This window comes from Pezoporus wallicus, unplaced genomic scaffold (genome assembly GCF_028554395.1).
Source record: "Pezoporus wallicus isolate ANWC-B61680 ecotype Strahan unplaced genomic scaffold, APGP_CSIRO_Pwel_v1 contig_2908, whole genome shotgun sequence".
NCBI classification, from domain to species: domain Eukaryota; kingdom Metazoa; phylum Chordata; class Aves; order Psittaciformes; family Psittacidae; genus Pezoporus; species Pezoporus wallicus.
The window spans coordinates 5,570,109-5,584,001 of record NW_026642179.1 but is presented as its reverse complement, the minus strand read 5'-3'; the positions used below and the strand labels follow the sequence as shown (position 1 = coordinate 5,584,001).

Sequence of the window (13,893 nt, the reverse complement as noted above, 5' to 3'; positions counted from 1 at the left end):
GAACACATCTGCCTCTTCCCATAGACCACCAAGTTGGGGGGGAGCTTGACAACCACTGAAAACAGCTTTTCACAGGAATTGTGAACTATCAGGCCAGTAGTTTGTGTCATGTTGGAAATACATGGTAGCCTGGTAAGACAGAGCAGCTAAAGGTAACATTTCCTCTCCCCTTCTTTCCACCTTGCTTCAAGCAGGCAATAGATTCAAGGAGGTTCATTCTTTGAAGGGGAGTAACAGTATGGCCATAATACAGCACAGTTCTTCTCCTTTGAGCATGTTTATGCACAGGATTGCTCTGGTCTTTTGAATGCAAAAACATAGGCAGTAACAACAGCAACGTACCTTTCTGTGGAAAATGGTAAAACCTTGTTTTTTAATGTAACCAACCTTCCTGGGTTGCTTCCTAGGCTGGGGGTCACTGATAACAACAGGGATGGCCACGCCATCCCATAGCCCTTCCCAGCTCTGTCACCCTGAACAAGGTTCTTCCCAGGCTCTTTTGCTTCCCTGCCAGTTTCAGCAGGTGGATACTACTGCTCAAGGCTCTTCACAATTAAGAAAGCACTTACAATTATGACAGAAGAGCTAGTGCTCACTCCTATGTTAACTAGCCCTGCAGGGGAAGAAACAGCTGCTCCCGAGAAACTTCCATGAGAGTCTCCTACCCTTTCAGTGGGTACAAACCCATCAGTCTGGCATGAGCTCTGCCTTAACACCAGTGAAAGCAGCAGCAGGAGTGGGGGGGCACCTGCTTGTAAGAGCTAGGGTGTAAGGCTAGCCCCAGCCTGAGGTGAGAGTGGATAGATGGGCTTTCCCTTAACACACTCCCAACAAGCATGCTTCCTGCTTTTACTGAAGTCAAGGCTTCCTTCAACTTTATTGAATTTTTTCAGACAGGCAAAGTGTTACCATGAGCCAGGTACAGAAAGAAACCAAGTGCAGAGGCACCAGGAATTAGACCCCCAAGAAGGGACACACACACATTCATTTGATCTAGCAACACCCAAGCAAGCAGGAGCTTCAGCAAGCAGTGAGGAGATGAATGAGGCCAGGGCTGTCTGCCTGAAAGAGATGCTTTTGCAGTCATCACCAGTCACATTAGGAAAGACAGAGGGCCCTTTAAATCAGGAGCAATGTTAGTTCTGGTCCTCCAAGCACAGGCTGCCCCACTGCCCACCAGCTAAGGTGGGATTTATTGAGCCAGTGTGAGCCGCAGCAGCATTTGAGATGAAATGTAGTATTGTGGGTGCAGAGTAGAAGGCAGCAGAGGAAAAGCCTTCACTGGTAACTATAACCAGCAGCAGTTGGTTTCTGTTGCTCCTGCTTGCCCACCCTCCAGGAGGTGCTTCCATAGATGGTGTCTCACAAAGGTGCTTAGTTCCAGAGTCCTGAGGGTCACACCGATACTCAACTGACCCCATCTATGACTCCCAGTCATCCTCATCCTCTTCACCCACCGGCTGCTGTGGCGGTGGGAGGGGGGGTATTGAGTCCGACATACGAGCAAAGGCACCAGCAGGACTTCCAGGAGCATCAGGATTGCCAGAGGTTCCCGGCCCTTTCCCTGAAATACCTGTGAGGGAAGGAAAAAGCAGCAGTGGGTGACACCTGTAGACTAGAGAACACAGAGGCTCAGCAAAAGAGACAAAAAACCCACACCTCGCATGGCTGTGCCCAGCACCCAGGCAACATGCTTAAGCATTGCCCCTGCCCTGGTGCCAAGGGCTCACTTAACTAAAGCTCCTCCTACAAAGACAAGCTGAGAGAGCTGGGCTTGTTCAGCCTTGTGAAGAGAAGGCTCCAGGGAGAACTTAGAGCAGCTTCCAGTGCCTAAAGGGGGCTACTAGAAATCTGGAGAGGGTCTTTTTACAGGGGCCTGTAGTGACAGGACAAGGAGTAATGGCTTTAAAGTGGAAGAGGGAAGATTAAGATTAGACAGTAAGAAAACATTCTTCACTATGAGCATGGTGAGGCATGGGCACAGGTTGCCCAGGGAAGTTGTAGTTGCCCCATCCCTGGCAGTGTTCAAGGTCAGGATGGACAGGGCTTGGACCAACCCCTGCCCATGGCAGGGGGGTTCGAATTAAATTATGTTTAAGGTCCTTTCCAACCCAAACCATTCCATGATTCCTGAGCAAGTCTATGCCCTCCTCTGCCTTGTGCCAGGCACTGAGGGGTGACACCGGCCCTAAATACCCCATGTACCTGCCAAAGCCTCCCCCAGGTCTCTGTTCCTTTATCTAGAACTGAGCGTGCCACAAGTGAGGTGGCAAAAGTGCTCTCTCTCTTTCTTAGAGGAAGGAGCAGCCACCCTGCAGGACAGTACCTTTGCGCCTCAGCACCAGCTTGTTGAAGAGGTCTGACATCAAATCTCCACCTTGTCCCGTAGCTCTCACTGAAACAGAACAATTCAACCAAGAAACAGCGTCAGTCTGACCCAGCACTACGGCAAAAGCATTCTGCAATACTGCCTTCAGATTAAAGAAATAAACCCACAAAAAAATGCTAATCTTGCATCACAACCCTGTTCCCTCCCACTATAGTCCAGTTTCAGGTTAGGAAAACCCCACACACCAAAGAGTTAACAGTATCTTCTAGGGAAATCCAAGCATGCAATTCTTGAGAGGCAAGAGGGGCTGTGCATTTGCAGTCTCATTCTGCCAAACCAGTCCATCAGTGCCCTCCCCAGCTGCCTAAACTGAGGCGCTCAAATGGGCTCAGCCCTGACCCTCCTTCCTTTCTGTGTCTGCCCCATGCAGCAGGGGACTGCAACGCCTGCCCTGAGACAGAGCGGGTCTTCGTCAAGAACACGAACACCCTTCTGGCAGATGGTATTGAGCAAGTTCAGAGAGATATGGCTAAATGTGAAGCACTGAGGCCTCCGCCAGCCTGTGAGGAGAGAGGACGCCTTTCCATTCTGTGTGCTCACTGCACGCCTGCCTTACCCATCTGCCTCCAGCCCCACACCTCCCCAGCCTGGGGCTGACAGCAAGGAAGATCTGTTCTGCCAAAGAGCCTCAGTACCTTGCTCTTGTTCCTTCTGCTTCTTCTTCTCCAGCTTCCTCTCCTTGACACTGCGGAGGTTGGCCTTCCCAATGCCACCGGCCTGGCGGATAGACTCCAGGAGACTGGCACGCCCAGTAGAGGGGTTCACCACCTCCTTTGGGGCTCCCTGGACTGAAGCTGCAGGGACAGGAAGGACAGGCAGCAGCCAGGCGGCAGTGCACAAGCTATAGGCACAGCTAAATCCCCATGGAAAGGGCTGATCTGATACCCTGCCAGCTTCTGCTCAGGGCTGTAATCCAGACACCTCTCAGTGACAGGCTTATGCTCAGCCCAGCCAGCAGGAGCCCTGCCAAACTGAAGGCTTGCAGCTACCAGGCAGGTGGGAGCACCTTGCACTCTCACTGCAGCTTCCCTCCTCTGCCAGAAGGCTAGGAAGCTACAGGGAACCAAAAAGGCCATGGGCTGAAGCCAAGGCATCAGAGCTATACTCTGCTGGTGCAACGTGGAGATGCCCTGCCCTTACCTGCAGGCACAGCACTGCTGCTCTGCTCGTTCCCTGTCCGGGCTGGCTCAGAGGGGGCTGGGGGCTGGGGCAGGGGTGGCGGAGGAGGCACGGTAGTTGGCATAACAGGAGGCGGTGGAGGAGGTGGTGGTGGTGGAGGAGGCGGCATTAGCTCAGCTTCTTGAAGGTCTGAAAGATGAAACAAGCTGCATCTGAAGAGTCCCAGAGGACAGCACAGTGAAAGCTGCAGCTCAGAGCTTCTCATGCCTCATCAGCAACACAGCAGAGGCCTCAGCACACACTGTACAGCAGTGTGCTCCCACCCTATGCAGCATCTCTTGACAATAGGCAGGGCTTGAGATTCCCCTACTCTGCCCTCCCCAGCTGCATCCCACTCACACAAGAGCATCCCACCATGGGGCCAGACCCCAGGCACACAGTTTTCCCACCTCTCTAGCCATGCAGAGGGTGAGGGACGGAAGGGGCCAGGAGACTGGCCAGCACTTGAGCAGGTTGACTCAGGCCCAAGCACAAGCCAGAGGTTATCTATCTCAAATATCCATCTTTAAATCCCCACCAAGGGTCTTTTTGCCTTGTCTTCATCTTTTAGCAATCCCTGCCTTTTTCTTCCACAGGGTCCTGGGATCAGGAATCAGAAATACCTGGTTGCAAACGTTCCACTGACTCGGTGTTGAAAGTGGGGAGCTCTGGAATAGCACTGCTGGGGGCAGACGGCGCGATGCCCGGGCCCAGATCAGCACTGTACATGAGATCTGCAGCAATGCCAGGCAGGTCTGGCAGGTAGGATGGCACATCAATCTCAGGCACCTGCCCCAGGTCTGGCACATAGAAGTAATTTTCAGCTACCTAAAAGAAACCCAAAACAAAGAGGTAAGTTAGTGACTATGCACTTGCTTTTTCTTGCAGCAAAGAAGGGCACTGCAGGGAACAGCCTGGGCAGAAGTCCCCTGAAGGAAAAGTAGCTGCATCTCACCTGTCGGTCCAGCTGTCCCCTTTTCGTGATGGAGAGAGGAGCATCAAAGAGCTTCTCTTCTGTCTCTGTTTCCAGAGACACATGAGTCTTGGTCACTGCTCCAGCCAGAGGATCCAGGAAAACATACTTCTTGTACCTATGGGTAGAGGACAAGTATTTCAGTGATGCTGTCTCAGGAGCCAAAACCAGAAGAAACAGTGCACCCTTGGTGGTGGAGACCTCTGACTCACGAGTCATGTTGAGCCTTCCAGTTTCCTTCACAGGAATAGCTTGGGTTGGAAGGGACAGAATAGCTTGGGTTGGAAGGGACCTTAAAGATCATCCAGCTCCAACCGCCTGCCATGGGCAGCGGCACCTTCCACTAGACCAAGTTGCTCCAAGCCCCATCCAACCTGGCCTTGAACAATTCCAGGGATGAGGTGGCCACAGCTTCTCTGGGCAACCTGTGCCAGTGCCTCTCCACCCTCATAGTGAAGAACTTCCTCCCCATTTTTAGCCCCATTTTCCTTTCTTTCCTCTCCAATCAGCTCCCCACCCTACTAGTGCAGCCTCCACATTCATCCTAAAACAAAGCCCTGCTGCACTGCCATCATTACCAAGCTCTCCCCTTCCCTGCAGCAGGACACCAGTCTCTCCTTGACTTGTCACTCAAGCTCCAGGAGGAAAAACAGGGGAAATAATCCACAGCTCAGGAGAAGAAAGAGAAGGTCCAGCAACTGAAAGCTCAAGAAAGGGCTTAAAGAAGCTCTTCAATATGAGGAGAAGGAGGCAAAGCCCAATGGGAATGGGAACTGCAGTGAGGGAGGCAGGGGAGATACAAAAGCAGCAAAAGCGGTGAAGCATTGCTGTGAGGAATCATCAAAAGAAGGAGCAGTACCTAGGCTGGCACATGGGGCAGAGAAGGGCAGGAGTGACAGCAGCTCTCAAGGCTGGAGAGAAATTACAGGGGAATGACAGGAAAAACTAAGTCAGCAAAGGGACATGCAAAACTGGGTTGAAAACAAGTGAGTGGAGGATTAGGTACAGACAAAACAACTCCTTCCACTCAAGGGGAAGAGTGGGTAAAAAAGGGTTGCTAGCTGGAAGCCAGCAGAGAGGAATCAAACCCTGTCCTATCAGGAACCTGATACACAAGACACCCAGGGAAGCAAGCAGTGACTGCTACCCCTGGGGAAGGGAAAGCTCCTCTGAGGACAAGCAGGGGCAGGTGAGCAGCACAGCACTGCTCCAGCTCTCACAGGTTCTCGGTGGTGTTAAACAGCAGCAGGGAGCTGAGGGAGCTGATGTTCCTGGGGAGGCTGCCAAGGCCTTCTTCTGCATCGTCCTCCTGGTGAATTTTGGCACTCACACACACAGGGTAGTACTTGAGCTTCTCCTGCAAGAAGAGAGATAACAGGTAGTAAGACATACAGCCACATCTCTCCTACTGCTCCCTCTCCACCTCCCTTTGAGCAGGGAAGCACATGGACAACATTGCAACCCCACACTTGTGACAAATTTCAGCAGTTCAGACTCATGGCATGTACTTCTGGTGCCACGGATGGGTCGTACTGAACAGATGTTGGATCCACCAAAATAAAACAACAATCAGGACTCTGTAGCCAGAGGCAGGGATCAAACACCAAAGTCTAGTGTCTCCAGCTACTAGACATTTTCATGCAGGCAGAGTTCTCCAAACATCTCTATTACCTCCCCTCTGCTGCCTTCAGTTGATGTTTTAAGAGCTGTGATCCCACTGGTGGCGTATGCAGGGAAGGCAAAGGAAAAGAGGTTAGGAAAAAGCAGAGTGCCTGCACGAGGTAAGAGAGCAGGCAGAAGAAAGTGCGCGGGGTGGAATGTGTGCCAGATGGTTCTGCAAAGCCTGAGGGATTTACAGGAGTTTTCAACTCTAATGAACTCAAATCTCCTCTCTCTCGGTTCTAAAACTTCATGCATAATATATAGAGCTCCCTTTAGAAAAGGACTTATTACATCTGAACTGCTTTACTTTTATAGAGCACAGGAATTGCCATCCCAGATCAGAGCAGCGTTTCAGATAGCGTGACAGTGCCTGCTGCCACATGCTCTGGGGAGATGGAGCTCACTGCCCACAGCACACTGCTGTACAGGAAGTAAAGGCATCAGTTCCTGAACCCAGAGACAGCTCGGGATGAACAAACCTCCACCCCAGACCCCTTCTCACAACTTTCCTCAGCCCCTTCACAGTTCCTGTACCCAGAGACAGCTCGGGATGGACAAACCTCCACCCCAGACCCCTTCTCGCAACTTCCCTCAGCCCCTTCACAGTTCCTGTACCCAGAGACAGCTCGGGATGGACAAACCTCCACCCCAGACCCCTTCTCACAACTTCCCTCAGCCCCTTCACGGTTCCTGTTTTTCCCTTACAAACTAGGGCAAGCAGCAGCCTGGCAGCTATGAGGTGGTAGGTGTTCAAACCAGACAAAACCAGAGCACTACCCAGGACAGGTTGTTAATAACTGGCCACACTCTTCTGTTTTTCTTCTGTCACCAGAAAATGACCACTCCAAATACCTTCCACAGCATCCTACTGCCTCACTACTTCTAGCATCCCCGCTTTATCCCATCCTCCGAGTCCTTCTTCCCTTCTTATGCTTGTATGGGGGAAATGGAGATCACCATGGGTTCAGTTTCAAGACCACATCTCAGCAACATGAGCAGTTCCTGATGATTGAAATTTCAGTCTTGAATTTGGTAGCCAGAAATCCTGGGAAATGGCTTAGTCACAGCTCAGTTAATCGGCTATGAGTTTGTATGATGCTCTGAGCCTATAAAACGCTATAGGAAAAAAAATGGGAGGTTTTGATTGAATCCATTCCCTGGCCCCCGAAGAACACATTCCAATGTGTGAAAAACACACTGAAACAAACATCCTGAATTTTTACAGAGGCAAGGAGGCAAAAATAAACAAACTCTTATTTAGAAGCTGTAGAAGCAGAGGTTCAAAAATAAAGGTTCTTTTGAAGCATTAATATTCATTTGCCAATGTTGAATTTTTTAAGCATGAGGGAGTGCTGACGTTGTTGCTAGAACTGCTCACACACACTGAGCCCCCAAGTCATATATGTATTTTTTTAATTCTCTCTTTGTAGATTTCAGTTAGCACTGGAAGTATGTGAGTCGCTTTAAGGCCATAGTGAGAAACCAACCATTACCTAAATTTACTTATTATAAGTCTCATCTAAGGCAGTTATAAAAGCACTAAACACGAGTATTACTCAGAAATGTGAGGCTCTTCATAACCCTTTTAACTTAAATGACACCAAAGTGCTGGTCTTAGTCAACTACCTAGATATGGTTTGAAATTTATAACAGCTACATATTGTCACGTCGTACAACTGTCAAGTCCACAAGTTAACATGCCATTTAAAACATCAGTTTTCTTATAGGGACATTAAAGCCTTAAGACAAAGGTTCGGCAGCACTGGCATACTGAAGGCATGGGGGGCAACGGAATGCTGGGGTTTGGCACCTGGCAGGATCACATCCCTAAGGATGCTGCATTTCCAGGCCTTTTTCTTCCTAAGACCCTACAGTTAAAATATACACAAAGATCCTGGTGCTTAAGTTTAATTCAGCATGTACTATTACAAAGGGAACTGGTATGATACACCAGAAACTCCATTCCCTCAGTGCCAAGGGAGTGCTGAAGCTAGCTCAAAAAGCACTTGAAGATGGGCAAGTGCCAAACCCCTGGTTTAGCTTCCCCATGCCCATGGTGGACTCGGAGAGAGGCAGAATTCACAGACACACCAAGTTACTGACAGTTCTGAAGCCCAGAAAGACTGCTCCAGCAGTGGACTGTAGCTTTTGTTTGGACTTCTTCCAAAGCCCAGGCACATGTCTCCCACCCTGTTTCCCAGCCTGCTAAGGACAGCACCCAGACACAGCTCCTACTGCAAAGGCAGCAACCAGTGCCAGCCCCAACTCACTGCTGAACTCTGCCTGGCTGCTACCACAGCAATGTGCAAAGCAAATGGCCTTCCAGGCTTACCACAAGGACCTTGTTTCTGGCACTCTTATCCATCAGTGCTTGCCCTACCAGCCTAAACAGCGCCTCTCAACAGCTGAGCTTTCTCTTGATTGGGATGCAAAGTGGGAAAGGAGAATTTCCCAGGGGGGAAGCATTTTTAAATACACTGCAGAACCACACACATTTCCAACGCAGCTGGTTACCCCCAGAGCACAAACCCTAAATGCTGAGCACAGGCTGCCATCACTTACCCTCAAACTGACAAAAGCAGAACTTGCTTTCCTGGTGAAGCATGTGCGAGTGAAGTTAGCAAAGGCCACTGCAACTGCTCCCAGCAAAGAGGCCCTCATTAGAAGTGAAAACAGGCAGCAAGCCTCTGCTGAAAGCCCTAAATAATTGAGGAAGGCACAAATGCAAACATTAGACTTCCCTCTGTCACATTTCATTACTGCAAGATAAGTCAGGCTCTGTGCTCAACTATGGCCAAGAAGGGCCTGTCCCTCTTGAATGTGGTCAGAGCTTGGCTGCTCCAAGCCCCACTGCTGTGCCAGATGCTCCTGGCACAGGAGCACATTCATCGTCTGACAGCCAGCAGTGTTCCCTCACCCCACAGAAGACCCACAGAAGAGCTGCAGAAGCTAGGGTGTATGAGCTTGGCAAAAGTAACAAGACCACTGCATGAGGTAGGGTCAGCAAAGCCAGAGAAAGATCAACAGCCCCAGAGGAGGATGAAGAAATGGGACACAGGAAGGGAGGAACAAATACAAACATCCCTAGGGGCCTGCAACAGTTCCTCTGCTGAAGCAGCCCTGGTCATGAAGGGCGGAACATGGCAATGTACAGAGACCACCTGGAACAGGGAAGAGGTGACATGGGGTGCTGTGGGGAGGGTCATGCAGGGCCTACTGGAGTCAGCAGGCCAGTTGAATGGGCACACCATTTGCTCTTTGCAGGACACTGTTTTTTACCAGCTGATGCCCTCTCCAATCCCCTCCCTGTGTGAGTGGCTGTATACTGCCACCAGCCCTTCAGGGTGGGAAAGCATCACCCTTGCCCACTCACTGCCTACCTTTGCTGCCCCATCATGCTCTGATGGGATGGGGCCACCAGCAAGACAGTACAATTGCAACCAGCATCCTCTGGCTGTGCAGCAGCAGGTCCCACACACAGCTCTGCCCATTGTGCTCGAAGGAAGCATGAACCTTGCTCAAGTTTGCCAGCTGTCCATTTGGCCAGCAACCCTGCTTCGTGGCCTGGCTGAAATATTCATAACCATCTCACCGTGCAAGGTCTCAGCTCCATTAACACTCAGCAAAGTTTAGCATGATAAATTATTCAGTGGCAGCTTTATTTTTGGGCTGAGGCACACAAGGATGAGGAAGGAAGTCTCTCTAGGGATGGAGAGTAGGGAAGTTGTCAGGTTAATCCCTAACCTGCAAGAAGAGCACATCTGCTACTCCTGGCACAGTGCATACACAGCAACTTTTCAACTTTAAGAACAGCAACTCTTCCTTCTCTCCTTCCACCCCAGGGATTTGACCCAAATTGCTGGAAAATCCTTTGGCAGCATTTCTTGCCAAACCCAAAACTTCTAAGACCTCCTTAAGAAGCTCCTCTGCCAGTCAGGCAGAGTGGTGCTACTTCAGGAACTCCTTCAACACCACCAGCTACACACATCAGTTCTATAGGCACACCTGGAAGCCCCAGCTGTGCTGGGTACTGACAGGCTTGCAACCTACAATAGCTGAATATAAGGCAAAGGAGAAGCAAAGCACAAATGAAAGAGGTAAATAAGCAAAACGATCTTCCTCCTCAACATGTAAAACCAGGGAGGGACAATACCCAATCACAATGCCTTCCTAGGACAGAAAACGCTCTGACTCCCCTTTCTCCTGACACACTCCCACGCACTTTTACCTTTCCCTTCACACCACCACTTGTATTGGAGCCTTCAAAAACTACTTTTCAAGCAATTATGACCCTGATTCCAGTCATCTCGCTATGCATATCTGAAGCCCTAAGCCCAGCCAGCAGCACCCACCAGCACTGCTACAGGACACAGTAGCATTTCAGGACATAGAACTGCTCCAGAGAGTTGGCAGTTGACATCCACACAGTGCACTCAACCACCCAGCCAAGGTCTTGTACTGACACGGCCCTCTCCAACTGGCAGCTCTACAAGCTTCCCAGCCTGACTTAAGACATACCCATCAACACGCTGAACTAAAAAGATGTTCTGGTCCCAGCCTACATCCAAAAGCCCTGGCCTACTTCTTCAAAGAGACTAGCAGCTTCCCAGCTTCTCTTTGCTTGGTCATCTCAAGGTCTATTCTCCTCCTCCTTACCTGCAGAGCTTTCTCATCCAGCATTCGGTGTTTGCTCTGAATCTTGTGTCTTGGCCATTTCTGTTTAGCTGGGTCTTCTGCACCAGCAAAAATTGAACTGTATTGCTGCAGCCGTTCAGGAGCTGGATACTTGGCACTGGAAAACACCTGTGGAGGAACAAGGAGGGACTGAAAAACCTCAACAACTAGGCAGCCCTATAATACAGCAATACTTAGGAGAGGGTGGAGCACCTCTTCTATGAAGACAGGCTAAGAGCTGGGCTTGTTCAGCCTGGAGAAGGACTCTGGGGAGACCTTAGAGCAGCTTCCAGTACCTAAGGGGAGCTACAAGAAATTAGGACAGGGATTTTATGGGGCAAGTAGTGGCAGAACAAGGGGGAATGGCTTTAAGCTGACAAAAAGGAGGTTTAGATTAGATATTAGGAAGAAGTTCTTCACTGTGAGGGTGGTGAGGTGCTGGCACAAGTTGCCCAGAGAAGTTGTGGCTGCCCCATCCCTGGCAGTGTTCAAGGCCAGGCTGGACGGGGCTTGGAGCAACCCCTGCCCATGGCAGTGGGGTTGGAATTAAATAATGTTTAAGGTTCCTTCCAACCCAAACCATTCTATGATTCCAGGAGGGGGGCAAGCACAGAATCTATGCTGCCAGTGGGAATGGACAGCCTTGGACCCAAACATGCATGGGCTGTCACTTCTAAAACTGGAAGTGCCAGAGCGTCTCTCTCTAAGTACTAGGAAGTCAGAAAGGCTTCCACTAGGGAGTTAGAAATATTACATAAAATGTAAGAAAAATAGGGACCAAAGGATTTTCAGCAGTTTTACATGGCTCAACAGGATTAAGATGCACTAAGAGGAGGCTTTGTAACAGCAGCTTTCGTTCAAACAAAGTGTCTATAAGCCTGAAGTGTGAGGATGTTTGGCTTAGTTAAGCATATGCCCTTTCTCAGGAAGCAGCAGGGGCAGCAACCTATATAAGCCTCCTAAGGCCTAGAGTTGTGAGGCTCATAGGTCTAGAAATCATAAATTGGCCAAGTCAGGAAAGGGATTCTCATCACAACCCTGCTCAGCAGCGAGGCATGGAGAGATGAGTGGCAGCCTATTCTTCTTCATAGCTTACATCAGGAGTAAAGAGGAAAGGTGGAAGGAAGAAGGGAGACCATGCAGACTCCACTGAAGTCACTACCTTAATAGCCTTCTTGCTGCCCTTTATCTTTTCAATCTTCGCTTGGGCCAGTGTGACCCTCTCCCCGATTGCCTGAAGCTGTGCCCGGCTGGCCTCCACCCGCTGGGAGATCCTAGGAGGAAAGCATCTTTCTTAACATGAAGAAGCCAAAGCTGGAGACTCTCTGGCAGCAGCCAGACCCTCAGGAAAGGATGTGAATCTCGGTGGACTGGGTTGTTTCGTAAGGCAAAACAGTGCTGGTTGAGCTATGCTTGTCTTGCTCCCACTGAGAGCTTTATGTACTCTGACAGCAAGGCAGGTCTAGTCCATGACTCACAGCACAACGCTCCTGTAGCTGCTTGAGGCACAGCACAGAAAGATGGAGAACAGCAGCTTTTCTGACACACCAGAGTGTCACAAGCCCTCTGCAGGTATGATGACAAGAAAGCCACAGCCAGTTATTAACTGCCAACATATTTTTAATTAAAATTACTTTTAATAAAATGAAAGGCAACACATGCTAATGGGCAGAGTTCAGGACACACAAGGCTTTTTGGGACCTCTACTACACCAGCAGTTTCTTGAACAACTTCTTCCATTCTTACAAAGCTTCACAGCTTTGTGGCATGGTTTCCACATCAGTTAAACAACATCAGGTCCTCATTTGGGGTAATAAAGCACGCTGACCTGCAAAATTTCTGCTAAACTAGATGTGCTGGTTTTGGCTAGGGTAATTCTCTTCATAGTAGTTCACATGGGGCTATGCTGGACTTGTGCTGGAAGCAGCATTGATAACCCAGGGATGTTTTAGTTACTGCTGAGCAGTGCTTACACAGAGTCAAGGCCTTTTCTGCCTCTCACACCACCTCACCAGTGAGCAGGCTGGGGGTGCACAAGAGGCTGGGAGGGGACACAGACAACTGACCACAGGAACATCCAAGATCATATGGCATCATGCTTGGCATATAAACTGGGGGAAAGTTGGCCAGAGGCCACTCCTCAGGGACTGGCTGGGCAATTTTTTTCACTTGCATCAGTTGTCTTTGTGGATTTTATTTATCTTTTAAAAAATTTCCCTGTTCATTACAAATAATAATTATTACCATTATTATTATTATAATATTTTACTTCAATTATTGAACTGTTCTTAACCCACAAGTTTTCTTGTTTTGTGATTTAATCCCAGCCAGCAACTAAGTACCCCATATCTGCTCACTCGCTTTCCCCCTCAAAGGAAGCTGTCCTGGCTGTGCTCAAGGCACAGTCGCTACCACTTTGCAAGAACTGTCACATAGGGTCAACCAGAGGCTAGGAGGCATCAGCTACATGGAACTATGGAGCCACCTTCTCAGAAGATACCTTCCTTCCCCATGCATAACCAGCAAGTTCTCCAAAGATCAAAATCTGAAAGCTGTTCCGAATCTTCACCCCTCTAACAAAGTCATCAAAGAACGTTTTTATGGCTATACAACCCATTAGGAGAGACAGAACTCCACTTCAGCAATGTTTTATAGCAATGAGTTCCGTTGGATCTGTAAAATTCAAACTATTGTATTTAGATTTTACCAGAAGTTCCTCTTTGCTTTTGAGTAGAGAGCTCCCACTATCTGTATAATTACTTTTAGTAACAAATTCACTAACAGCAATGATCCACAATTCCCATTTTCAAACTGTACCAAATCCATCTTTTCAAGCATTTTCACTCTGTGCAGCACATTCTCTATTACAGTATAGAAATAGACTCCACAAAAGCTCCCCTACTGTAGGTAGTGAAAAAAAACACAAGTACAAGCAGCCTTTTCACTTTGTATTGTTCTGAAAGAACCCCACTTCTTTCTCTGAACACTTTTAAGTGTTTCTGTCTGTTTACAGCCATTTTTCCCTCTTCCTGGCGAC

At 49.2% G+C, this 13,893-nt stretch overlaps 1 protein-coding gene across 4 annotated transcripts in view; it reads right to left on the bottom strand.

Moving 5' to 3' along the window:
• Positions 1 to 863: 863 nt before the first annotated feature.
• The window catches only part of WASHC1 (WASH complex subunit 1), a 44,049-nt gene continuing 31,019 nt past the window's right edge, over positions 864 to 13,893 (bottom strand). For all 4 annotated transcript variants that reach the window (XM_057427922.1, XM_057427920.1, XM_057427921.1 and 1 more), the window contains 9 exons: positions 12,019 to 12,130; positions 10,839 to 10,985; positions 5,741 to 5,877; positions 4,503 to 4,638; positions 4,171 to 4,375; positions 3,530 to 3,697; positions 3,025 to 3,183; positions 2,327 to 2,395; positions 864 to 1,573 (listed from right to left, as the gene is read on the bottom strand). In XM_057427922.1, coding sequence (XP_057283905.1) covers positions 1,422 to 1,573; positions 2,327 to 2,395; positions 3,025 to 3,183; positions 3,530 to 3,697; positions 4,171 to 4,375; positions 4,503 to 4,638; positions 5,741 to 5,877; positions 10,839 to 10,985; positions 12,019 to 12,130 — 1,285 coding nt within the window. In that variant the 3' untranslated portion in view covers positions 864 to 1,421. The remainder of the gene's footprint in view (positions 1,574 to 2,326; positions 2,396 to 3,024; positions 3,184 to 3,529; positions 3,698 to 4,170; positions 4,376 to 4,502; positions 4,639 to 5,740; positions 5,878 to 10,838; positions 10,986 to 12,018; positions 12,131 to 13,893) is intronic.